Genomic DNA, 27,137 nt, shown 5'->3' on the forward strand with positions numbered 1-27,137 from the left:
CAAATAAAAAAATGCCATTTAATGTAGTTAAGTTTAAAATAATATAATATATCTCTTGCACAGTGGTACACAGGCTGGCTGGGCAGTATTGCAAGCCAACTCCAAGCCTTTACCGACAGAGAACAATATATACATATACAAAGGGGTAATAGTGGGAATAATAGTGCCACACAATGATTGTGTCTAGAGTAGTGTTTCTCAAGCAGGGTTCATCTAGAGCTGGGATCTACAACCCCCTGACTCATACGGAAGACATGGTCCACAGCTCTGGCCGGTGCACCCCCCAGCAGGGCCAGGAGAAGGACCTTGCTTGGGGGGGGGGGGGCCACTGGCCAGAGCCACGGACCATGCTGGCCAGAGCTCCCGCATGCTTCGCAGGCTCAGGGCGGTGGGCGGATTGTGTCTCTTGTGGGGTGGTGGGCAGGTTTTGGAATCATGATGTCACTCTGGGAAAGTTTCTTCCCTTTTGAGTGACGCACGACTCCCCACGCATGCGTGGTCCGGAGTCTGTAGATTTAGTGGTCCATGAGCTGCAAACATTTGGAGACCACTACTCTAGAGGTTTCTAGGGGTTCCTTGGGCCCTCTCGGGTAAGTTTAAGAAACACCAGTTATCTTTTTGTCCATCTGAGGGGTGACATTTTTTTCCAATGGCCAGCAATGTATTGCTCATTATTTCTACTGACCACCAACTAATTTACTGTGAGCTGTGGAGATAGTAAAAAAAGAAGGGATTCCCTTAAGAACTAAAAGTTATTTCAAGGTTTTCCCCCATATTATTAGGGCAGAGAAACACTGGTGTACACAGAGACAGGGGAGGATCTGTCAAATCTGAAACAGGAGGCATGTGTTAAAGTGAACTTTAACACACGTTTAACATGTATTGCTTAAAAGAACTTAGTAAGTAACTTTATTACCTTTGCTAAATCTACCTAACCCCCTGACCCCAATGTAAGGAAAATATGCTGGTCCTGCTTTTAGCTCTGCTGAAAATCCAAAATTGGATTTACTGAAGGTGATATCAGTACGCATAATACATGAATTGTAAAGAGAGGCAATGTTAGGACCCATGTAACGCAGTGTGCCTCTTTAAATACACTTGAAATGTGAAGTTTACATTTAGCAGGACAACCTAGCTAGAGCAGAATATAATGTATAAATCATTGTAACCATCAGCTCAGGAAATTGTTTCTGAAATGATAGCCGTTCTAGCCAAAGTAGCAGAATTGCATGAGGACCATATTCTGAGTGATTGCTGTTGTTCAGTAACAGCGATACGTGTCATGTTCCTGCTTTACTACCTTTCTACCTGCTGTTTCCAATCAATTCTTAATCTTTGGTTTATAGGTTCATATAGTCATGTAGAACATTGTGAACCCACTTCTATATTTCTATAAGAACTGGGAATGTATTGCGGTCATATATGATTTTTCCATTGATGTAGGCGCCAACAGTAGGGCAATGTCCTCTAATTTTCCAGCTTTGGAACTTCTTATGAACACCAGGGATGTATAAAAGAATGGTATATTGATAATGCGATTTCAAGTTACCAGCTGCTGTAGGGACTTGGAAATATTATGGAAGAGCTCAAAGATAAATTTACAAACTCAGAAGACATTTCAGAGATTTAAGTACTGAGGTTTATTTAGGAATAGAATATTGTTACTTGCATGCATGCACAGAGGTAATGCCTCACTGCATAAAACTTGTAGAGGTACCGGGAGACAGGGAAACCTTAACTCTGTCAATAGCAGTGATGACCCAATAAGTTCATATGGGCTTATTAAGGCGTGCCTAAACTCAGAAATGTAACTTTACATAAAAGGGTAGGCAACCCTTTTATTTAAAGTAAAAATTATGTTAGTTTGTGTTTTTTTTTTAAAAGGGGTGCAGCTCCGCTCCCTTAATTCGCCTACTTAAATCGCCTAGGCGATTGAGAACATATGGGAGCGCAGAGCCTCCCGGTATACCTTCATCACGCATCCCAGAAGGCTCTTGGCTGCTCCTTCTGCGCATGCTAAAGCATTTCAGGCATGCAGAGAAGGAGCCCTTTCATTAATAGGTAAAAAAAATTGCAGATCTCACGCATGCGCAGTTAAGATCGGCAAGTTTTTTCCTGATCTACATCACCCAATTTCACACCCGCACAGTGCGAGATCGGGTGACGAAGGAAGATAAACCCAGAAGAAGTTGGCAGTGCCTGGCGCTCCCTCTGCTCTGGGCCCAAGACGGATACCAGGACGACGCGGGACCCAATGGAAGAAACCTCCGGACAACCATTGTGGGGATGGGTCAAGGGACCAGGGGGTTTACCCTTGTCACTTAGTCCTAACTCTAGAATTGTTGGCTGTAGCTGGGCTTTACAGTAAACCTGTTATAAGAAATGTAGAGGCTGTTGCAAACTACATCAGTACATTTTGGATCACAGACCTGAAATCGATATCCCAATCTGAAAAGTCAGACGTCCTCTACTGAAAACATTTTTATTCACTTCTGAAAACATAACTATTTGTCAGCAAGACAGCCAGTCAAAAGTTTGTTTTGAGACAGTTTAAAGACACTCTAAAGGGCCTGCATATAAAGGGGCAAACAGGTTGTTCACCAGAAAAAAATAATGGTCTATTCCTAACATCAGTTCTGTTTACTACATAAAAATGTTTTTTCTTTTTGCATTCCCCTTTCATCGCAATTACAAAGCTGCAAAAAGTTTTTGAAGGAGAAGAACACCTCAGATCACAATGAGGATCAGTGGTTTCTTCTCAAACACTGTTTAGCATTTCAAAAAAAGTAGAGAACATTTATTCTATTCAAGTGAATGGAGATTTTGATTGGCACTTTAGAAGTTATATAGTACCTCAATCCTCTACCTTTAGAAGTTTAGTCGCCAGGGAACAAAATCTGTTCTCATGTTAAAAAAAAAGCCTTTAAAAAAGTGGCCATCAAGTTTTTAAAAGTAGAAGATAAGAAAGTTGAGAACATTTTTCTGTTCTAAATGTTTGTAATAGGCTAAAAAAGCCCCTAAAAGCTGTATAAGGTTTTATTGGACACAGGGAGTAATCAATGTGCACAGAGAGGCATTGTTATATTATGTGAAAACAGTTTATTAGGATATTATATTTTGAATCATAAATCCTTTATCCATTCGGATGGAAGTAGCACTGCACAAATATAAAATAAGACTCTAATTGGTCACTTGGGCAATAAGAAAAACTGGTGTTGATGCAGAAAAATGGCCTTTCCTGTCAGCAATGAACCATACACAGAACTACTCAAATTCTTTAAAGTCAGAGCTGGGTTTATGCTGGCCTGCTTGTTTGTGCTTCTTCTGTACAGTCTTCTGTTGTAATGTAGTGGTACAAGGCAGGAGTAAACATGTAGATTAGGCAGAAGATTCCTTTAAGGGGTATGTCCAGGCAACAGTCAACCTTTACCCTAAAACTTCCCTTACCTGTTTAGATCATGTCCTAGCAACATTGTTTTTTTTTGTTCCTGTAAGAAGAAACAACTTTTATTGTTCCATCCAAAGACTTGTAAAAATGTATGAATAAATGGCTATTAACGGATCAGTTCGCACAGGCACAACCCCAGAACTTCATCCACCAAAAGTCTTTTTCCCACACACAGTGGGCCTTATTGAAGCTCTCCAGGGCTGGAGAGGATACACTTACATGTGAAGCTGGGTGATCCAGCAAACCTGGAATGGATCTTGTCCATGTTTTTAAACATTTGCTAGTAAACAGAATGAAGAAATCTATTTCAGGTTTGCTGGATCATCCAGATTCACTGATGAAAGTGTAGCCTCTCCAGCTTTTAATAAATCAGGCCCACTGTATGGACAGACTTTTAGTAGTCAAGGCAGCAGAATTAGTTTGCTGGAAAAGAAATCAATGAATACATGTGGAGCGGACAAGATGTCACAGGGTTAGGTGGAGTTTCATATTCCTGCAAAAGCAAGGCTGACAACACTATTGACAATTTCAGTGCAGCAAAAATAGTCTGTTGACAGCCCAAAAAGGAAGGTCTATGCACAATGAGGTTTTGGCAAATCAACATTTTTTTTGAACATGTAGCAAAATTTAAGGAATAAAAATCTGTGCTATTTATTGTTTTCATTTAATTTACCCTGATATACACTTTAACAGTGTTCACATTTTGCCTATTGTCAGAAACTATCTCCATCAGCTTTGTGCAAATCACGATTCCTTTTTAAAATTAATTGAAAATGAAAGCCAAATAAAATCCTATAGCTGTAGCTAATTAGCATTTTGAAGCAGAGCTTTTAGCTATTTTCAAATAGAATTGTGCACCTTTGCAATAAGTGTTTGTATGCACACTATTGTTCAATAGATTCTGAATAATAAACAGATTGATATACTCAGCCACTTTTATCCATGAACCAAAAAGGATTATATATCAAGGCATTTTGTGGATACACTTCATGCAAAGGCCTTCATTGTCATACTGAGCCAGTTTAAAATATGATGCACTTCAAACTACATTAACATTAACGTGGTTCAGACTTTCTACCACTTCTGAAACAAGAAAAAGCTTTTAATTTTGTTTAATGTATTGTAGCCTCTTCTGATCTCTGGAATGCCTTCATATTTAGTTCCATCATGAATACAAATGTAGATGGACTTTATGCTGTTTGTAAAACTTTCATCCAGACTTACCAGTGTTTCATAGTATGATCACTAGTATAAAATCCACCAGAGTATTTTATTTTCTTTGCCTTAGATCCTTGTTTATTCCCATGTCTGATCTCCTCTTTACATCTATATCCTAAAAATAGTATAGGATACCAGCATCTAAAACTCTGGGAATATCAGGTAATTGAAATAGGTCATAAAGCTAAACCTTGCAATAGTGTGTTAATACTAAATATTTTATTGGGACATATTGCTTTTGCTCCTGTTTACCTGTATACAGGGATGGGTATCTAGCTTATGCTTATGAGGGTACATCTTAAACAGGTTGTAACAGGTTCAATTTCACAAAGCTGAATAAAGCTGTGATTTTATTTGTCAATGACTGCCAACATAATGCCTAAAATATAGGTAGTATAAATTTGTAATTGCCTCTTCTTCAAAACGTTGCTGTAGGTGGTGAACTTGGTGAAAAAAGCTGTATGATTTTTGTATCATCAGCTATGCATAGCTTTCTTTGCTGTGATTCATTGCTTTTTTGACTGCTGTGTATTCCTGTAATTTCCGCACTGATAGCCCAGAAACTAATGATTAAAACACATTCCTTTTGAAATGCAAAATGTGCGTATGCCCGAATGTTTTAAAATTATTTTTGGATAGAGTATTGATTGTTCGGGGACATTTTTTAAAGGAAAACAATGGTGACATAGGTCTAGGAGTGAGGTTATTTTTTTGAGATATCCCCTTATGTTTAGTTCTATTTCTATTGTAGCAATGTAGTAATTTCACTGCCTATTTATGCATTAATGTATTCTATGATAATTACTGCAGTGTGTGTTTTGCCATGTTCCAAGATGGCTGCTGTGCCCTCGGCACTTTTAGGATGAGGTCATCAGTACTGACCTAGCCTGGGGCAGGGATTCTTGGGTAAATCCTGGAGAAGGACATGGTCTGGAGAGTGATAGACTCAGATTATGTTGCATGTGAAGAGAAAGTATAACTTCAGACTGTAAATTATGGCACAATCCTCTCACTGAGACATACTTAAAGGACTTTACCATGTTTACACTGCTGCTGTTTGAAGATTGCAAAGTTTGATGTTACACTGGATTTCATATGACCCCATTGAGTGGAGGCACTGCGCTTACGGGAGATTTCATCCTGTTTCCACAGATAAAGTAAGGGCTCTGCTCCTGTTCTTCCACATAGGTTGTGCCACAACACATCAGTAGCCTGCAGACTGGGTCAGAATAGGGCTACACTATAATAAAGCTACGTACACATGTCAAATTTTTCTCGCCCGACAATCGGCTTCGGCCGGATATCAGGCAAGAATCTGGCGCGTGTACAGCCCGCACCGTTCATCGTCCATGGATCCGTCCTGGCAGATCCATGAACGACGAGCGATCCTAATGCAAGGGAAGGGGAAGAGCGCACAGAAGGGTGCCGCTCCGTCGCTCTCCCCCTTCCCTCTCCATAGAGCAGAACGGTGCTGTATCTACAGCACTCGTTCATGCATCGTGCGGTTCTTATTGTGAAAGATCCTTTCCAACGACAAGGATTGCATGTGTGTATGTGACTTACAAAGTTGAGTGAAATCTCCCCAATGGAACACACACGTAAGCTGATACAGGTTTTTTCTCTACTCCAAAAACACACACACATAAATTGGGTATAGTATACAAACAGTTTACCTTTCGCAATCTCCTAAAAGTGTTCATGTTGCATATCCACCCAGTTTTGGGGTCTAGTTATAAGCAGTGACATTTACTGACATTAATTCATTTTTATAACAAAGATAGCTATCTCTTCTTTCAATTGTTTTAAATGATTGGCAACCCCATATAGAAGTATATGATAAAAAGAAGGACAGAGAGAGCTGGGAATATTTAACGGCAAGATCAAAACGTATTCAAGGTAAATTCAATGAGCATTCACATTAACAAATTTACAATACATTATAATATAGGTGCAAAAGATTCATTATTCCCATTAATACTTCATGGGAGGTGATAACTGAAATCTATATGGAGAAATTCCTGACAGATCAAATCAAATTTTTTCCAATGCTTAACAGCAGGATGAGGAAAAGAAGTAGGGAATCACCTGGATCCCCTAGGTGCAACAGCCTGTGAATTGAGTTGATTTGACCCTTGAGGAATCACTCCTGATTTCTTCCTGATAATTATCTGTTAATGTTCTTCTAAAAAGAACCCTGAAGAAGCCAAAAGGCGAAATGCGTTGGGTAGTAAGATGTTATCTCCTTCAATATTATTCTGTCAGGAATTTCTCTGTATAGATTCGAGTTATCATTTCCCATGAAGTTTGAATGAGAGTTATGAATCTATTGCACCTATCTTATAATGTTTTGTAAATGTGAATGCTCATTAAATTCACCTTGAGTACATTTCGATCTTGCCATTAAAACCCCCCAGCTTTCTCTGTTCTTTTTATTACTGACATTTATTGAAACATATCCAGGTAGATAATACATTATTGCCATTGAAAACACATGGACAGAGAAAATTGTCCATCAGGGAAGCATCCAATTGGTTAGTAATAGCTTTTGAGGGAATAGACACAAACTGGGATCCTTTTCCATTCTTAGTATTTCAGTAAAAGCCACTGACAAAACTGTATAGGTAATACAGCAATGGTAAAATATTAACATATTTGGTATATTTACCATATTCTTTGACAGATATACCTTCTGTTACATTGTGCAGTGAAATCAGCCTTTGGTTAATGAGAACAAATAACATGTTTGTGTAAAATCTTGCTTCTAAGTACCTTACACATTTTATTGATTTTACTTTCTGAGCCATTGTACAGGTCTAATCCCTATCTGATTTCCTATGTTATAAATGTCAGTGTAAATGTTTATGGATTGTGCTAGCTAAATACCTTCACCTCATTATACTTAATCCTTATACAGACACTCAATCACTGTCATGTCAAACAATTGTTAGAGATCTAAAGGTATAAACAAGTGCTGTAAAGACAGGCCTGTTCCATAGAGAAAGTAGAAAAAGTGAGGACTACAATAGTCCTTGTTAGCGATTGGCTGTTAGTGATCGTTGCACATCATGGGACACCTTTATCGGCCATAGAGTTTCAACCAGTTGAATCACAAACATTCATTATGGGTGATTTGGTGCCCGTTTATGTTTTGTTTAGATTCTTTTCTAACTTTTGTATGAAAATATGGCTACAGTGTTTCCCCAGCATTTAAAGATATTTAAGATTCTTAAACACATATTTAAATGCCAATGTTAATATTCCCTGTTCATTCCAATGGGCCAGTTCACAACTGAATTATCTGGTGTTATTTGGTTTTGATGGCTTAGAATGCTGTAGGTATTATTTTTATTGTCTAAAACATTGATTTGTTACTTTGTTTAACGTAGTGCTTTGGATATCTGTTTGTTTACTTGTTGTTCTGTTATCAAATCCCCTGAAGAAGCTGCTGCTGCCGTAAAATGTGTCAGGATGCCGAGATTATAAATATGAGAGTTTTTTATTGTATATGTGTACAAGTTGCGAGGTAAAGCCATGTGATGGTCTTTTTATTGATTGTATGTTGTATATGTAGACATTATGTTTTTATACGTACATGTTTGAAATAAAATTGAATTTTCATTTTTTTGATATGGGTATACTAGTAATTTCCCTTTTGGGTCCACTTCTGAGAAATAGGACTAATATTTTCCTCTGATTGTTTAGGGATATGGCATTGTTTGATATATGCATTACCTTTGAAGGGCATTTCCTTTTGTACGCAGTTTGGGACTAAAAAAAAAACAAATGCCCCAAAAATGCCAATAAAGTGCCAAAAAGTAATTATATGCATTTCTAAGTGTTAAGGGGCTTTTGATAGAGGTCGATGAGTGGTTTAACACTTTCTAAACACTGCAGGAAGCATTTTCTTTACAGTTCATCAAAAAAAGTGTGTTGACTGGCTAATTAGAAAGAATGGGTTTTTCAAAAGTGGGCATTTAAATGCTGGGGAATTAGTCTGTGAAAACCTAGTCTTATAAATGCTTAAAAACTCATACAAAGCTGTATGGGAGTTTGGAAGCATTCAAAAGTAATACCAGTATAGACTTTTACCAAGTAAAAGGAGTGAGTTTGCTGGAATCAATTGCTTGCCTTGTAGGGGTCAGGTACAGCTGTGATAATGTGTCTTATAACATCAATAAATGTAATTTTTATATCATCTGTCTGTTGCAAGTTAATTTTTTTGTAAAAATGTCACTGACTGAGTTATTCTTTTATTTTAGACAGCAACTTTGTGTTGGGCAACGCTCAGGTGCTGAACTTGTTCCCCATAGTCTATTGTTCAGATGGGTTCTGTGACTTAACTGGCTTCGCCCGGGCCGAGGTGATGCAAAAGAGCTGTGCCTGCAAATTTCTCTATGGCCAGGAGACCAGTGAGCAGCTTAAAGTCCAGATTCAGAAAGCCCTGGATGAGAAAAGAGAATTTAAGACAGAAATGATTCTCTACAAAAAGAGCGGTAAGTAATAACTGCATGATCTCAATTACCGTCTTCCTCCAGGATAATAAATACATAAACTACTGTGCCTGGAGACTTCCACTGAGATGCTGTGCTTTCTGCCTGTGTCCATGGATATTGCTCATCCGTTCTGCTCATTATTTGTACATCAAACCAATATCTATGATTATGGCCAGAGAAGACAACACAATTATTTTTGCATTATTAGTACATAATGTAGCATAAAGTACATAACATTGCCTAAGAATTCGATGATACAGTAGAATGTCTTGATTAAGCCAAAATTGTATTTGTATTTAAATTTGTTCTAGTCTACTGTTTTGTACACAAGGAAAATTCTAACATAAATATGATTTACTTTGCGTTACATAATTGTCTTTTGTTACAGGAAAAGTGAGCTGTGTGTAAAAAATTTTGTCGGGCATAGCAAAGCAGAATTTCCCTATCATCCAGCCTAAAATTAGAAAATAGATTGGGGTGTTCAGCTGACTCTTGTGTGCAGAATGTAGTGCAGAGATTTCCTTTTGCAAGTTGTAGTATGTATGGTGGGGGCCAGCCCGGTTTTAAGACAAGGGTGTGCTTGCACTTGAAATGAAAGTATGGTTTTCCATGAACACCATTCCTAATTGGAGGATGTGAGGGTAGTGCTAAGGAAAATGAAGGTGAACCTTTAAAAGTGATGCATCAGTCTCATCTGTTTTTTGACCCAACATGCTTGTAAGAGCTCAATAAACCATTTGCCCACTTGTTAAAATAAACCACAAACAGGAGGTTCATGACCATGATTTCCAATTTGTGTCATTATCATGGACTTTTAGGTCTGGCATGGTGAACTGGATACATGTATGTGGACTAAGGGTCCACCAATCCTTTGAACACTTACACTAGAGTAGAGCTTATTGAATATTGAATTTAGTTATGCAAATATCATCACTGCTTATGTATTGACCTTACCGATAGAATTGAAGTTGTTACTCCTAGCAGCATCAAAACTCTCATGTTGCTTTCCATGCTTCTATTGTCATCAAATACAGTGGCTCCTTGGTTTAAGTCCTTAATCCGTTCCAGATCCTTGGACTTGTACCAAACAGGACTTATACCAAACAAATTTTTATCATAAGAAATAAAAGGAAACTGATTAATCCGTTCCCATGAAGAAAAAAAAACCTTTTGTTATCTGCATATTATACATTGATGGGGTTGTAAAGAATAATTTAAGTACTGCTTAATACTAAAACACATAAATACAAAAGCAATTAGATGAAATAAATGAAAATTTGACCTCACTTTACTTTGCTGAGAAGAGTTGAGTGCCTACTAGGATGGTGCTGAGAAGGGAGGAGATGTTATGTAATTCACAGAGAGTTAGAGCACGGGTTGTTCACTGAATGGTGGCAACTGGCGTACTGACACTCGTGGGCAGTCGTGGCTTTGTCTCGAGACAGGTAAATAAGGGTAGTGTGCGGTGTTGTGACTTATTTTGACCCATACAAGTTCTAACACAAAGGTTGTATACCAAGCAAAGGTTGTATACCAAGCAAGATTTTTCGTGTCCAAACAGGACTTATACCAAGTTGGACTTATTCCAAAGAGGACTTATACCGAGGTACCACTGTAGTGTCATTATTGCAAAACCATCTACCGGTATCAAGTAATTTTTCACCCTCAGAAAGAAACAAAAAGTCATAACATGGTACAAAAACTCCCTTATGATTTTACTAACCTGAAGTTAGACTGGTAGCAGGACTTCATGAAAGCTTTGGAAACAGGCCCAGACAGGTAATTTGGCAATCGTTTCATTTCCCAAAAGAACCGTCCATCTCACAGTATTCACAGGATGCAGAGAGCTGCTGTAGGTTGCTAAGTCTTATTTAGCTATGTTAAAACAGCAGGAAATACGCCCCATTTGTTGCTTTACAAGCTGTAGTGATTTGTGCCATTTGTTATACTGTATATGCAGTGTGATCATTGAATTGAGTTACTGCTACCCAGAGTTTAAAAAGCTTTAATTTTGTGAACAAAGGGAGCTTAGTGTAGATTAGTGTCAGTGTTGAGAATTTGTTGTATTCCATCAAAGACATTTTATTGCCTTAATGGACATTTTTTTGGCTGCAACTCACTGCATTGTAACTTGACAATAAACTTTTTTGCATGTACAGTTTTACATCTAAGGCTTAGTTATATTAATTTGTTTAAAATTGGAATAAGTACCTCTACTAATATTTATCTTACAACTCATCTTCCAAATTCTAAACACATAAAAAAAAATAGGCGCAGCACCATAGTTGTTCATGGAGAATGCTAGCATTAAAACATATATCTGAAAAGACATATTAGCCTGTATGTGTAATTGCAAAGACTAATCCACAATCTACCTAGGATATGGCATGTCCTTAATGCCATAGCAGACTGCATATCAGTTTTGTATATTTTTTAAAGTAATCATATTAACTGATATGCTTCAAATCCTAAATTTAATAGAAAACCTGCTGGCAAAAAAGTTTCTCAAATATGCATTGTAGTCCCATGACTGAAGAATGATAAGAATAGTATTTCATTGTGACAAAATAATTTAAAAGTTTTTGCTGTAGTGATCTGCGACTAATTACTTTCTTTGGCTTTGGTTATAGTTACTTTATAATAACTAAGGGAACACAGGGAAAATGCATTGATAAAAAAATATTCCTTCCCAACATCCCCAAATTAAATACTGTTTATAACACTGGCCACAACAACTAAGGGAACACAGGGAAAATGCATTGATAAAAAAATATTCCTTCCCAACATCCCCAAATTAAATACTGTTTATAACACTGGCCACAACGCAGGGCGGTAACTACCCTGAGAAGACCTGACAATGAAATGGTGTCCACTAGACAGGCTGGGGATTATCAAACCCAGAAGAATATTTATTATGTATTTAATATTTTAACTTGGTTGGTGTACTTTAAGGACAGCTCTACAATTTTTCACATCCATCTTTTTTTAGTGACAGGGCATTTAAATATAAAACATCCATCTTTTTTTAGTGACAGGGGATTTAAATATAAAATGTATAGCATTTAGGGCTGTTTGGATAGAGTAGGAATGGTTATAATCCCTGTTAGGCATATGTAGCCTAGTTGAAGGATTTCCCTCATTAACTGTCACAGAAAAACACAGGTCTGCTCCTGTCATTGTGTAGAAGCAAACTTGCAAGGGGTTAGTTGAGGGCAGCTATGATTGGCTGAACAAATGTAAACAATGATGACAGGATGTTATCATTGTTTACGTTTATTCAGCCAGTCACAGGGTAGCTAGGGACAGCTGTCCTCAGTTAACATCTTGCTGGATTGGAAGAACTCTTCCTGGCTTAGCTCCTGTCATTGTTAATGTTCATTATCGTATCACATTTACTATGCATCCAATTGTATTTCCAACAGGAACAGGTGAGTGCAGTGATGTCAGTGATAGCACAAAATTAGGCATGCAATGTGGGAACCCCTGGGGCTAAATTTTGGGCTTCTGGGGACTGATGGACCCATAACATCACCTAAGTGAGAAGAAATCCCTTTTTTTTCCTGTTTTTTAACTTGTGCCCCCACACCAAAGACTTGAGAGCTTAAATTCAGGATGTCAATACCCATAACGGTCTGTAAGCTCTGGTCTGTAACACATGGTTTAGGAGATATGAGGGATGCAGCACAGGGTGTTCTTAGGTAGCATTATAAGATGAGCAGACACAACAGGGTAGCATAATCAGATGGGACATTAGCTCCATAAAACGATAGTGCTGGCAAACAAAATGTAATAAAGAAACCTACAATGGGAGCAAAGGATAGACAGAACTAAACTAATCAAACTGTGAATTCACAGGAACCTTACTTTTACTGCCTATTGAGAATATCTAAATATTTGAATTGTTCATAGCCTGGATACAGTTCTACAACATTATTAACCATGCAATGGTCACCAGAGAATGTGTGGCTGTTACAATCTCCATGCAACCTGAGGAAGCTAAAGCACTTTTCCAAAAAAGGTACTCAAGGCTGCAATTGCTTCTAAAGAAGTAGTGTAGGTTGTATGCTTATGTGATTGTATGCATTTTCATTTTAAATTAAACCTTATCTTTGGGATCATAGCAACTACCCTCCAACACCTCCCTCCCATTCCCTTCTACCTAACCCCGGACAAGTAATTCAAACAATTGAAAACCTCATTTATACTCATCTAATGCCCACATCACATGACACCATTTGAGCAGCTTGGACCCTTTCTGTTGGCTGTTTGCTGCAGGCTTCTTTCTAAATGGACCGGAAGCCCCTAAGTAATGATCACTGATGACAGCAAGAAGGGATTGCCAGAAACCGGTGAATGCGGGCACCATTGCTGTAGTGTATTGGCTGTCTCCAAAGGAAGGAAGTGGCACTCCTATTGGAAAGAAATGGGCACTCTTAAGGGACATGGAGGACAGAATTAGGTCATTCTAACTCTATTAACATACTAAGACATATTTAACTCCTTGGGTGAGATAGAGAAGAATTTTATTATACACTAAACATGTCAGTTTTTTTTAATTTTGTTTAGGATGTGTCAATGCTAAAATAAGTTTAGGGTGAAGAGTAAATTTTTTGTACATACAGAAGAGTAACTTTGTTCATACAGCTGTTGCTAGAAAATAATATAACCCTGAACCTATCTTTCCGTACATCATCTTGCTGACTTGTGCAACACAATTTGTCTCTGTTCCAACACAGGGAAGAATATTAGACAGCACAGACAGTGGATCTCCACAGCTGACAGTAACAGCTTGAGCGGGGCCCTTCATCAGCTTTCAAAATACAGGAATGTAGAAATACCATTTGTAATCTCAGCACTATGGTTGTTTCTTGTCATGAGCAACAATAAATAGGCACAATTCACTAACCTTATAAGTATGTGTATTTGTCATTACAACTGGTATTTTCAGCTAATGAGAGCTATAAAAACAGGTAAATGGATGAGAATCACTACCGTAATGGTACATAGCACATTAATTCATAGCTTGGTGAAATAAGAATGGCTCATACCATGTTGTGCAGTCATAGAGACGTATAAGGTAATGCCCCTGCAACTATAAGTTTTCTATTAATAAAAGTTGGGGAGTCCAGTCAAATAATTTTTTTCTGAATGCACTTTTTCCAAGTAAGTAAGACCTTACCTTATTTTAAAAAGCTGTGCAAACAACTCTGCTGGATGCAAATTACAGTAAATAGGAGCATAACAATAAAATGCAAAATGTATAAAAGCTGCAAATAGGCAATGACTGTATAGCGGATAAATGACAAATTAGATTTTGTTTCTAATACTGTGATACATTTCAGTATTTAATAAATTACTATACAAGTAGGAGTTTCTGAATTCCTTTATTTTTACAATTACCGTTAGTAACAGGCAACAGAAAGTATATTGTGTGTATGTATCTCTATCTTTACATATATATGTATTACACAAATATAAGTTACAGGGTTCAGACTACAACATTATTCTCTGCACAGTACAGCAGCGGTTTATTCAGGGAGAACAATGTAAATTCCATTGACTGGATTGTGGTCACATGTATTGCTAAGGTGCAAAGCGGAGTTGACATGTAGAGATCTGGAGGAGCCAGTCATATTGACTTTCCCAGTTTTGATATGATGATGAAACTTTAGATTCACATTAAAAATGATTTAAAGTTAATAGATAGGGAATTGGAAATGTATTTTTCTTAGGTATCAATGATTTAAACAAGCCAAATTGGTCAAAGAAAAGTTGCATTTATATAGACCCCCTTATACTTTTTTATTATCATGTCACCAGCATACCAATGCATTCAATTGACTGTATTTATCAAAATTTTCAACACAATATTCCCCCAACATTTCCCCACTTTGAAGAAATATTTTGAAGAAGTATTTAAAAATGCTTATTTTTTTATTTGATTTTTTTTTTCTACAGGTTTAGCAATTCCATAGTTTTTTTCACATTTTTGTAAACTGCAAATAATAATATTTAACCAACTAGTCTTGTATCCTAGTCTATGGAAAACAAATGTCAGCAATTAATTAGATTCATTTCCCAAAAATATTTCTACAAAGAATCAAGGTGAAAAATGACTGCTTCAGCAGGCCTGAAGCAGAGCTGGGCGTAGGGCCTCATGACAGGGGAAGTTAAGAAGGCTGAGGAGCCTGGGTAAAAAGTTTAAATAAAAAAAAAATATTATTAAAATATAGATAAAGTGCGGGAAAAAGGGGATTGAGGATTGGAGGTTAAGGAAGGGAGGAGGGAGATGGTTAGGAGTTAAATAGAGTGGTCCCAGGGGAGGGGGCTGCATTTTAGAAAAATCTTAACAGGGACTGAGCGATCCCACCCTCCCTCCCTGTGGTTTAGACGAGGGGGGAGGTTATTGTCATAGCAGCTGTTTAGGCATAATTTGGTTTTGGGCCCATGAAAGTGAAAGGCGGGGTATCGGAAAATATAATAGAGATGGGGGCACAAAGGAATGGTTTGGGGTTCCGACAGTAAGGTGGGCCTTGCATGACACTTGGTTGTTGTGGAGGCTAAGTTGTGGAAGGAGATCCGCTAACTGTCCCCGAGGCGGTGTATGGGCGTCTGGGGGCCTGGCGGTGGATTGGAGACAGCAAGATGATGTAGGAGGATTGGTGATTTTCATGGACCTATGTTTTAAGAGATATACGATATTATGTTTTTTGTTAATAAAGAAACTTGGTGTTAATAAAGGGGCTGCTGTGGCCAATTTTCTCCAACGCAAATGGTGTAAGTGTCATTCTTTGGAAGGGGCAGTTGGAGGGAGGTAATTGGTCGGGCAGCGAAGGCTTCCTATACTGTACCCATGTCATGTAATATCAAGATGTACCCTGGTAGGTTACAACCTAACAAGATCTGCCCGGTGAATGTAATATAATAAGTAGGAGGAATTCTGCAAGAAAAAGCTGAATCAATCCTGTTAATACCAACTTGGGTGATTTTTTTTTCATAAGTGAATCATCAATAACTACTCCACAAATGTCAGTGCAAAGGGAAGTGGTGGTATTTAAAAAGTCCATAGTTACCAATTAGGTGTTAGTGTTTTCATTAGTTCTGAGTTGCTGTCATAGTTAATTGGTTTTGCCTTATAAAATAGGCTGATAATGTTTTTTTTTTTTTTTGTATCAAGCCAGGGGTCTCAGCATTTCAAGGTGGGAATTATTATTCAGTCATTGGTTTAAATCAAACTTCAGATTTTTGGCATGTAGACGCTTTTTTATAATGGAATTCTCTTTAACTCTTTTCCCTTTTGCTGTACAGATTGGAGTATTTATACATTTATATTGGGACGATATAGATAAAAGTAGAATTTAACCAAACCATGTAGGGTATACCGTAAAGGAAGCTGTATTTAATTACACAAATTTAGAAGGAAGTTACAAGTTAAATGTAAAATGAAGTACATAGGCAGCATGTGCGAGATTCTGTCCAAGCTGTTTCTAGCTGGATTCCCTGCTGTTCTGTAATGCTCCACATCACACTAACTGGCTGTCTGCATTTGCATCTTTTCCAAATCCCTTTTCCAATCACTGCAGTTCAGTGCATCCTCCCCACAGTGGTTTCTGATTTGGATGTTTGTTCATATTAGTCATTATACACAGATGGACTATCTTCTGGGATTACGTTCCTATGCAGTCTCCTTAGCCTTGCTGTGTCCTATTACCTTTGTTACAGAAGCTTTACGTGTACAGGTTAAAAGCTTAGTGTTCAAAGAAACCTTTTATAAAAGAGAATATTACACAGACATATACAGATAAAATAAATGCACCCTGTTTTGTAAACTGGTAAAAAATACAGTTGGTTACTACAGAACTTGCCTTAGATATAAGAATGGTCATAACTGGTTGTATATTGGCTTATGGTGATGAACTCACAAAGCCCCGGAACAAGTTCCAAGTGAAAAGGGTAAATTATTGGTGGAACAACAGATGTTTGCTTATTATCATTAGGATTTCTTGTGGGATCTTGGGTTGTTTGACTTGGTTTGTAGTTCTTCAGCTTTGTTTGTATGAAAATGGACTGGGCAGATTTAACATGTGTTGTCAGGAGATGCAAGATTTAGAACATTTATGTGGGTTGACCTATGAGGCTTCCATTAAAGTTTGATTGGAAAACATCTATTCTTTATTTAGAACATTCCAAGGACTTCTCAGCTTTGTGATCAAAGATCAGGTTGAGTTTGGTTTTGACAGCACTTGTTTATGAAGATTGCAGATGTCTGTTCTTTTGAGATTCTCTGTTCCTTTCTCCAATTACTATTGTTTTTTTTTTTCATTCTGGTAGCCAGAGTTAATCCTAAAATATTCCTTTGCATGGAATGTCATTTCAGAAAGGGAGATATTCGATCTTCACATAAAGGAAGAGCATTGTGGGAGGGTTAAAGTGGTATTACCTAATACAGATTCAGGGTCTGACCAAAGGACTGCAAGAATAAATGCCATACAAAGAAGTTGCAAGGAGCATATATATATATATTTATATGTATATGTATATGTAAATATATATATATTGTGCATCTTTATAAATACAAATCATGTTGCTGTGGGTGTAGGGTGCTCATTTTGACATGCAGCACACATACCAATTAATGCATAATGGCCTAAGGTAGCAGAAAGTGAACTGCCAAGTCTGTGTTTTGGGGAATGGCTGTTAAGAGAAAAAAAAACACTTAATTTAAAAAGATGGCTGAACTGGATCTGTGTTTGCCCTGGGGCTCTTAAGCTCATTGGTTTGAATTTGTAAGCTGCAAAATTTACTGATAACAAGACACATTTCTAGGAATGCAGATGTTTGCCTTTTTGTAGCATGGATGTTTGTGTACTTGAATTATGTATGTAAAGAAATTATTACATTATTATCGTCCCCCCCCTACTTTTTCCAGCAATGATAATATATTATGACAATATATATAACAATTACAGAAAAGTTTTAGATTTGCAAGTATAACCCATGTGTTGTTGTCCTTAACTGTAGATGACAGTCTCTTGATGTGGTCGTTTTGTGGCTGGATAGGATGAGAATCCTCTGTCCCATAGATTGTGTACAACAACCCCAAGTGAGGGAGTGATTGGACAGTTTATTAAATATCATCTAATGCTAGCTACAGGTAGTCCCTGGGTTACATATGAGATTGGGACTGTAGGTTTCTTAATTTGAATTTGTAGGTAAGTCCTAACAGGTACATTATTTTAATAAATGCAATTAGGACGGGTGTTTGTCTCAACATATTATTAGGCAGCGTGATGTCAGTTACTGTAAAAAAACATCACTGTAAGTTAATCAAATCAAACAAAGCAAAAAAAAAACTTTATGGAGCCTAGACATTCATTGTGCTTTGATATGCAAAAAGAAACAGCTGCAGAGTTTGTCTTGGTTATTAAAGAGTTACAAGATGTTGCAGAAGAGCTCACTACCTTAAGATCACCCACAACCTCAGCTGTGTTTAGCAAAACACTTCTTTTGCAAGTCATGCACATGGTTGGAAATGGGTTTTGTGCACCCGTTTTCATGTAGCCGTGGTTGCGGTGGATCACAATGTGGAACAACAGTTCCTAAAAGATTTTTTTACACAATAATGCTTTTCCTTCTCTGGAGCAAGAACTGCACCTCAACCATACTCAACGACATGTCAAACCAGTTGTCAAATGCTGTGGAAAACACTTAACAACTGTGTAGTTGTTAAACAATGGTGGTTGAATTGGTCCTAAAAGTTGCTGTCTTTAAGTGTAGCACAAAGCCGTCATTTGTTGAAGTTATTGCTATGGTTTTATCATGTTTGGCAAACTACCTACATGATACTGTCAATGGTAAGTTGACAATTATTCAAGACAACTTCTGAGGTATGGTAAAAGAATCAAGGTTTTATTCACGCGTGGGAAACTCACATCAGACAAGGCAATAGAGGTTGGGACTGTCCCTTCCTCTTGTCTAAAGGAGTCTCTGAAAACTTAAGCAAAAATCTATATTTTATCTACTTCAGTTCCTTGCATCACCGGTCATCCAATTCTGGGCTGGTCTCTTCTTTAATTTGTCTGGAGACAGACGAATTATTATTTTGCTTTTTACTGCCGCTGTACATTCCACTTTTAATTGGTTTTCTTGGGGGGGTTGTAGTTTCCATGGTCTCCTTATCTGCCGGCAGTTTCTATGGTCTTCTTAACGGGTTTCACTTGACCAGGTGCAAGGCCAAGGCGCCTCCGGGAACCGAAGTAAAGAACACAAATAACTGAGTTAGTCATTTTAAAAACAGAATAATATAGTTTGAGTTAATTCTCACTATACTTGTGGCTAGTATATATTCTATATACATTCACAATACCCAGCAAAAAAAATAGAACATAAATAGAACATTTGGTAATTTCAGAATAATTTGGCAAATTCATAAGAATGTATATTATCACTTTTAGTGTTTGCTGCCTAATTAAAACAATGTCTGTTCCTACCTGTTTGGGGTCTGGGTACTAAAAAGTAATACCATATGGTATTGTGAAATACGATGATTGCCACAGTTACAGAAAAAATCACAAAATGTATATAATAATTTAGCAACAGGTAGACCTATGCTTCTTACCCTAGTCATATTTCAATTAGTTTTCTGTTTGTTTTCCAACTACAACTCTTGCCAGTGCTGCCCTGGGAAGGTAGGGACACAATTCTTTGATGTGAGCATGAATTGTAAGTAGTTATTATTATGAGCAAATCCAGGTGTTTCTTTCTTTCTGAAGCCAGCTAAGGACAAGCTAAGTGTCAATATGCCAACATTTTAATTTGTGATAAATTGTCTTGGTTGCTTACCCTGCCTAAATAAAAGAGACAATTTGCAACATTGGTGGTCTTAGCAATGGGCAATAGGTTAATGACATTGTACAAAATGAAACTGTCATCTCTGACTCAGCATTCCTGCCTTCTCCTGGGACTTCATCTGTCATCCATGGCAGCTACCAAGGAGACACCTCCTCGCAGTCTTTGAAGCCTCCAGAGAATATTTGGCAAAGCCCATCAAAGCAGCTTGTGATGTCTTTATAAAAGTTGATGTCTTCCAGCACAGTATTTTAAAAGGATAACTGTCAATAGTCTGCAACCAGCTGCATTTTACTACACGCTAAACTTTGTTTTTCCACAAAGTTAAACTTTTTTTACACCTGTGAAATATGACACATATTTGGATGATCTTGTTCGTTTAATTAGATAAAATGTAAAAATGCTATTATTTATAAAGAATTCACGATCTCATATACTATGAATGTACTCTAGTCCAGTACTGTGCTCTGGACTTTAAATTAACCTTGGCAAAAGGGGCTGAACACTGGATCAGCTGAGATATCATGGGAGTACTTAGTATTAGGCTAAGGTCATACCAGTTAAAGCAGAACATTTCTAAAGGAAAAAAGAGAAGGAATTTCAAGGTTTACCAAAAAGTGGATGGGATAACAAGGAATATATAACTGGAAAAACGGAGGTTGAACCATGGGTTTTGCCAGAGGAAAAGTAACTATGTATTACGTAATAGACAAAGGTAGTACAAAAGCTAAACTGAAGGTCACAAAAAATGAATCACACCTAGAACCAACCAGGATATGCAATATTAAATGGCCAGGGCTCCCCAGTTTCCAACTCTCAGTTTGCAACAAGGGCCTGATTTATTAAATCTATCCAAGGCTGGAGAGTATACACTTTCATCAGAGAAGCTGGGTGATCCAGCAAACCTGGAATGAATCTGGTCCAGGATTCCAAACATTTGCTAGCAAATAGCAAATGACTTTGAAGAAATCCATTCAATGTTTGCTGGATCACCTAGGTTCACTGATGAAAGTGTATCCTTTCCAGGCTTGGAGAGCTTTATTAAATCAGGCCCAATGACTCAAGTGGACAGTTCATTGAAGAGGATTAAAATATGTGTGAAACTTTGCATTGTTTTTTGCATGCTTTACATACTTTACAAATATCCTATAGGAATGTTAAACACTATAGTAATGAAAGTGTAAACATAAGTTAAACCCATGCCCATGGTTTGGTCTGAATGGCCTCCATAAATACACAGTATTTTTTGTAGAAAATAACTTAATCCTCGATCTGGGCCACAAAACCTAATTTCACAATGTTATGTCATGGCATGTGATAAATCTTGGAATTATAGCTTTGCTTTTAGGTGACTATAAAAAGTTGCTGGAGGAAGGGGGATCTCTGTGTCAATATGCATAAGGGCACAGAAAGCTGAAGGTAGTCTATAAGCAAGAGATGGGAAAGATCAAAAGGACATAAAATATACTTAGCAACTCTTGACATCAATAGAACAAAGTCATGTTAATACTCTGTTTTTTCTAGTGGGGTATTTAGGGTAATAGCAAGTATAGATTGCATGCAACAGCCACTGAAAAATGTATGTGATTCAAGTAGTAATTAATTAGATTAGATTAGAAGACACTTTAAGAACATTATAGCTGTGTGTGTGAAAGAGTCAGACAGTGATCCTGTAGAGAATTAATAGTTTTTTATACAATATAAAACTTCAAAAGCACTACTCTAATATATACAGGAATAAATGGTAGGACATGTTTCCACTGTTAAACATTTTATCAGATGCTACCAAGAAAAAATGCTCTGGCAAAAAATGTTGAACGTTTGTAAAATAACTCCAAATTGGTACTTTCAAAATATTATTACACGTTAAAATGACTTAAAGCTTTTATATTTTATGGATTCAGTAAAACCTAGAGAGATATAATGCCTTCATTTTCAACATTACATTTATTTATTTTGTTAGGCATTGATTTAAAAACCTTTGATGGCTTATTGAAGAATGTTATTGTAGGTTTATATTATCAGGCAGTCAATTCCTCAATATTTTAACCTGATTGTTTTTATTGATTGAGACATTGGCTATGCCAATCATATGTAATACATGTTAGAATTTATATCAATCAGAAGACCTAGTGAACCAGTCCATTGCCTCAGCTGTCAAGCAATTATAATAACAGGATAGGGATATAGCTTGTTAAATATTTAGAAGTGCGTCTGTGGGAAATCATCATTCAGTCAAAATAGCATTTGTGAGGTCATGTATTGATATCGGATGAGAAGACCTGGTTCACAATTGGCTTTTTAATTAACTTAAAAGATGTTCTGTATGGTTGAGGTTTGGTGTATAGTGAAGTTCTTTTACACCAAACTCATCAAACCATGTCTTCATATACTCAAAATATTAAAAAAAAACCTCACAAGGATTTATGAAGCCATTTGTTTAGGCATCAACTTCTATATTTATATATGCAGTCTATTTATTTCCATGATTCTCCTTTGCAATGTCTCTTTGGGGCTTTTTAGGTGTGAGAAGATTATCATATTATATTGTTTGCTTCCTCTACTGGGAGACTATTAGGTAAGTTCTCCGTATTATTTGCATGACATTATGTTACATTCAGAGATGAATTCAAAGCATTGTCTATGATTAAACTACAAAGGTTTGTGAATGCAGACTATGGTTAATCTATGTACACTTTACAGTACAGTAGAACATATATAAGTGTTAAAAAGTGACGAAAATCACCATGATTTAAGACTTTGATTGTATAGCAGGTTATCATTACAGTAGTTAAATCTGCATATTTGAGTTTCCCTTTTGCTCCCTTTCTGAAGCTTGTTAACAAATTGTAAGAGTGCTCATTAAGAGATCAGTGCAATGTTCCTGCTTAAATTACTTGTCAGTTGTTAGCATATGCTGTTTCTTTGTAGATTTAAGCAATTATTTTTTTTTAAAGATTTATCAAAGACAAAAACTAGTAACTTTAAAATGGTAAAATTTCAGCTTTTTTAACCAGGAAACATATCCAAAAAATGTTGATATGAGTCAGAATACCAAAAATTACTAAGAGTATTTAAACTTATTTAAACCTTAATCTATGCAAACACAAAATGCACAGGAGTTACAGTACATTGTCCCTGGCAGCTGGCTTTTGTATGCTGCACACAGAGCCAAGCTTTACATTACACAAGTGATTTAATGATTAATGATTCATACTCTGAATGGTCTAAGGTTATTAGTGGTGTACCCCATGGTTCAGTGTTGGGACCAATACTGTTTAACATCTTTATATGATATGGAGTTTGGGATTAAAAGTATTTGTGTTTGCAGATTACACCAAACTATGTAATGTAAACTATGTAATGGAATTAAATCCATACAAGATGTCTATAATCTACAAGCAGACCTGGATGTACTGTTTGATTGAGCAGCCAAGTGGCAAATGACATTAAATATAGATAAATGTTAAGTTATGCACTTGGGGACTAAGAACATGCATGCTTCATACTGTCTAGGGGGGATACATTTGGGGAAGTCAGAAATGGAAAGGGATCTGGGGGTTCTGGTAGATCATAGACTTAATAATAGCATGCAATGCCAAGCTGCAATATCTAAAGCTAGCAAAGTACTTTCAACTACTATAGATTTCAAAGAAAAATCTAGATGCTTTTCTAGAAGCACATGATATAACTGGGTTTTAAAGTAAAGATAACAGAGACTGTTGATCCAAGGAACATCTGATTGCCTCACAGGGTCAGGAAAGATTTTTCCCCCTGTTTGGAGCAAGTTGTACCAGAGTTTTTTTTGCTTTCCTCTGGATCAGTTATGTCTATGGGGATTTTTCTGGGATATGTTTATTTCCCTAGTGGATGAATTTGATGAATTTATGTAAAAGTATTGTACCCCAGGATTCCTGAATATGAAGCCAAGCCATTGTATTTGCAAACCACTTAGCTTTTATCTTGTTATTGTGCAAGGCAGTAGAGCCTTTTCAAGTTTTAAGTGCTACCCCTTCTACTCCATGTTGAAGTCCTGCAGTGCTAATTTCAGGGCAGCTTGAATGATTTTGAGTAGATAGAATACTGGATTTTTTTTAATCAGCTTGGAGCTAGAGTCTCAATCAGTAAAGAAAAAAGAGAATGTTTTAAAGTGAAACTAAACCTAAAAATGTGAGTAGCAAGGTTCTTTATTGAAAAAGGGACAAGCTATGTCTCATAGCAATTAAACAAACGTACTTGCCTGTTTGTATACCTCACGTAATGTACGCTGAGCTACGCGTGTGCAACATAGTCTATGATCCCAGCATAAATGGCTGCTGAGAATAAATAACTTCCCGTGCTCATGCCCATTATTCTGAGCTGGCCAATGAAAACGTTGAAGATCCCAAACCTGGAAGAGGACCAGTTGAAGATGTTGGTACCGGTGATGGAGCAAGGAGAGGTGAGTTTAGATGAATAATTGCAAACAGACAGGTAAGTTTGTTTTATTGCAGAAGAAACAAAGCCTGTCCCTTCTGCAATAAAGAGCTGCCCTTTTGCAACTTTTATTATTTGTAGGTTTAGTTCTACTTTAATTACAGATTAAAAATCTATTTCTTTTGATATTAAATAGAATCCTCCACTGAGAAATGGAACATGTAAGTGAGAACAACCTGTGTAAATTCGGCCGTCAAGATCAAATTTTCTGGGACCTGCAAAAGCAGTCAGGGGAGCGGAGCTTTTTTCTAGTTGTAATCTAATTATCTATTAATAATATTAATCTTATAATAATCTAATCTATTAAAAAAAATTCCAATCAAATATTATATAAATATCAAAAATCAAAAAAAAATATTATTTTCATATGATATTTTGAGGAATACCTAATCAGATGGTTTCATATGTCTATGTGTACTGCAACTTTAATTAGCTGTTATGAAAGATTTAAAGACGACCAAACAAAATTTTGTTTTTTACTTTGAAATGTTAAAAAAGTAAAATACCTTAAGCAAAACATGTATATACATCTATAAACAGCAAGGTCTTAAATGAGCTGTAAACCGTCAGTATTCAACTTGTTTGTTACAACATGTATAATTAATAACTTGGCATGTTTTACATACTGTTTGAATATGGTTTTATCTATTTTAATCCTTTCTTACATCTTTGTTACTTGTAGAGCAGATCATGTATGGAGGCCTTAAAACAGCTACTAATAGTCCCCACTAGAAGCACAAGTGGGAGTATTGGGCAGAGCATTGTTAAACGTATACCTAAAATTTAGCTAATACCTTTAGATTTTCTGTAAGCTCCCCATAGCTCATTACTGTGCTTTAATAATGTAAGTCAAACTATTATCACTTGTCCAGTGTTATTACAAGCCCCCTGAAATGTATTTGTGTGTTGCATTTGGTTCTGGCACATGTTGTGATTAAATAGTGTTGCCACCTGGGATGGAGCCAAACCATTGGAGACCTTTACTGTCCCCGAGTTAGGGACATCCGACAAACGGACGCCACCTAGATACGAATGGGGCTTCCTTGCTTTCTCCTGTGCAGGATTGAGGCTTAATGGGAGGATTGGAGAGGTTTGCATGACTTGCAGAAGAAATCTTTTGCTAAACACAGCTGAGGTTGTGGGTGGTCTTAAGAGTGGAGCTGATCTGTAACATCATGTAACTCTTTAATGACCAAAACAAACTCTGCAGTTGTTTCTTTTTATTATATTTATTTTTATTATATTATAATATATTTATTATATTTATATTATATTATATATCATATATAAGATGCATATACCAATCTAGTGGAATTATCACTGAGCAGATTTACCATGCCTACCTGATTGCAGTATTTTTTTTTTTTTTTTAATAATTAGTTCTGCTTTAAGGATTAATCTGGAGTAGTGTTAGGAATTGGGTTTACATCTGATCTCCCACTGTGCAGGCCCAAGTTTGGGTGACGTACCTTCCTGTAAATGTAAAAAAAAAATGACTGGGATATGTGACGTATGAATCCCAGGAGGCTGCAGGTTTCCCCTTCAGTCTTTACCGCTGAGGCAAATTAAAAGAAATAAAAAAAATGTTTTTAATATATAAAGTCACCCTTTTATATAATGTAAACCATTTAGTAATAGATCTGCTTTCAGAGAGTTAGGTGGTTGACTATATGTAACAGTGTAAGTCATATTGTAAAGGTTGTGTTCCAAAGTTAATTTATATTTTAGCCCCAGGGTAAAGACAAGACAACATTTAAACACAGGAGTGTAGGACTTTTTAGAAGTGAATTTTCCCAGGGCATCTCGGTCTAATGATACGGTCAAATATAGCCTTTTGGATCACTCTTTGCTTACTCAACACCAAAATCATTGTCACTAATAGCTCAAGTTCTGCAACGTGAACCCCCCGAAAACTTTCTGATTTACTAAAACCACATCCGAAATAAGTTAAGACAACTGCAGGCTTAGAAATATCATTTCCTAAAATCAGCTTCTGAAAACCGTTGCTTTATTCTTAGCAGTGATTCCATTGTGCTCTGTCTTGTACACCTCATCCTAAATGTGAAATATTTAGAAGTGTAATCTAATTTGTGAAATTTTCCAACAAAGGCTATGTCTGTTAATAATTTACTGCTTGTCAGTCATGAGCATAGAGTCACCAAGATCATTTTACTAGGTATGCGACCAGCTGTTCTGCATGCCCGGAAATGATGCTGGGACAAACATGTTATTTCCGATAGTATAAGAAGCTACATTACCACTGAATATTTATGATTGAATATTATGTCTCAAACTTCACTAATAATAATATTAAATTCTAACCCTGCAGATGTATTATAATTGGGGTGCTTAAAAGTTCTTCGTTTTAGGAGATTTTGATTAAGAAAAACAACCCACACGCCAAACAGCCTGGAAGATATTTAAGTAGAAAGCTAACCAACAGAACCTTATGTATAGATAGATGGAGACATATGTGTAAATAGAGATTCAAGAAAAATGTAATGCTTATTTTGAGAGAAAGTGAAAAAAAAATATATCTTGGGCATACAGTGCCACATATTTCTCCAATCAAGCAGCTGATACACTTTCCAAAACCCTTAAAAAGTTATTTGATTTAAAAGAATTGGCCAACTGAATGTAAAACCAAATATATT

General features: G+C 36.7%; 1 protein-coding gene across 1 annotated transcript in view; it reads left to right on the forward strand.

Annotated features, from left to right (window-relative positions):
• The window catches only part of LOC140335727 (voltage-gated delayed rectifier potassium channel KCNH8-like), a 242,983-nt gene that overhangs the window by 86,361 nt on the left and 129,485 nt on the right, over nucleotides 1–27,137 (forward strand). Inside the window, exon 2 of the mRNA XM_072418627.1 lies at nucleotides 8,926–9,159. Coding sequence (XP_072274728.1) covers nucleotides 8,926–9,159 — 234 coding nt within the window. The remainder of the gene's footprint in view (nucleotides 1–8,925; nucleotides 9,160–27,137) is intronic.

Source organism: Pyxicephalus adspersus, chromosome 7, assembly GCF_032062135.1.
Source record: "Pyxicephalus adspersus chromosome 7, UCB_Pads_2.0, whole genome shotgun sequence".
NCBI classification, from domain to species: Eukaryota; Metazoa; Chordata; class Amphibia; order Anura; family Pyxicephalidae; genus Pyxicephalus; species Pyxicephalus adspersus.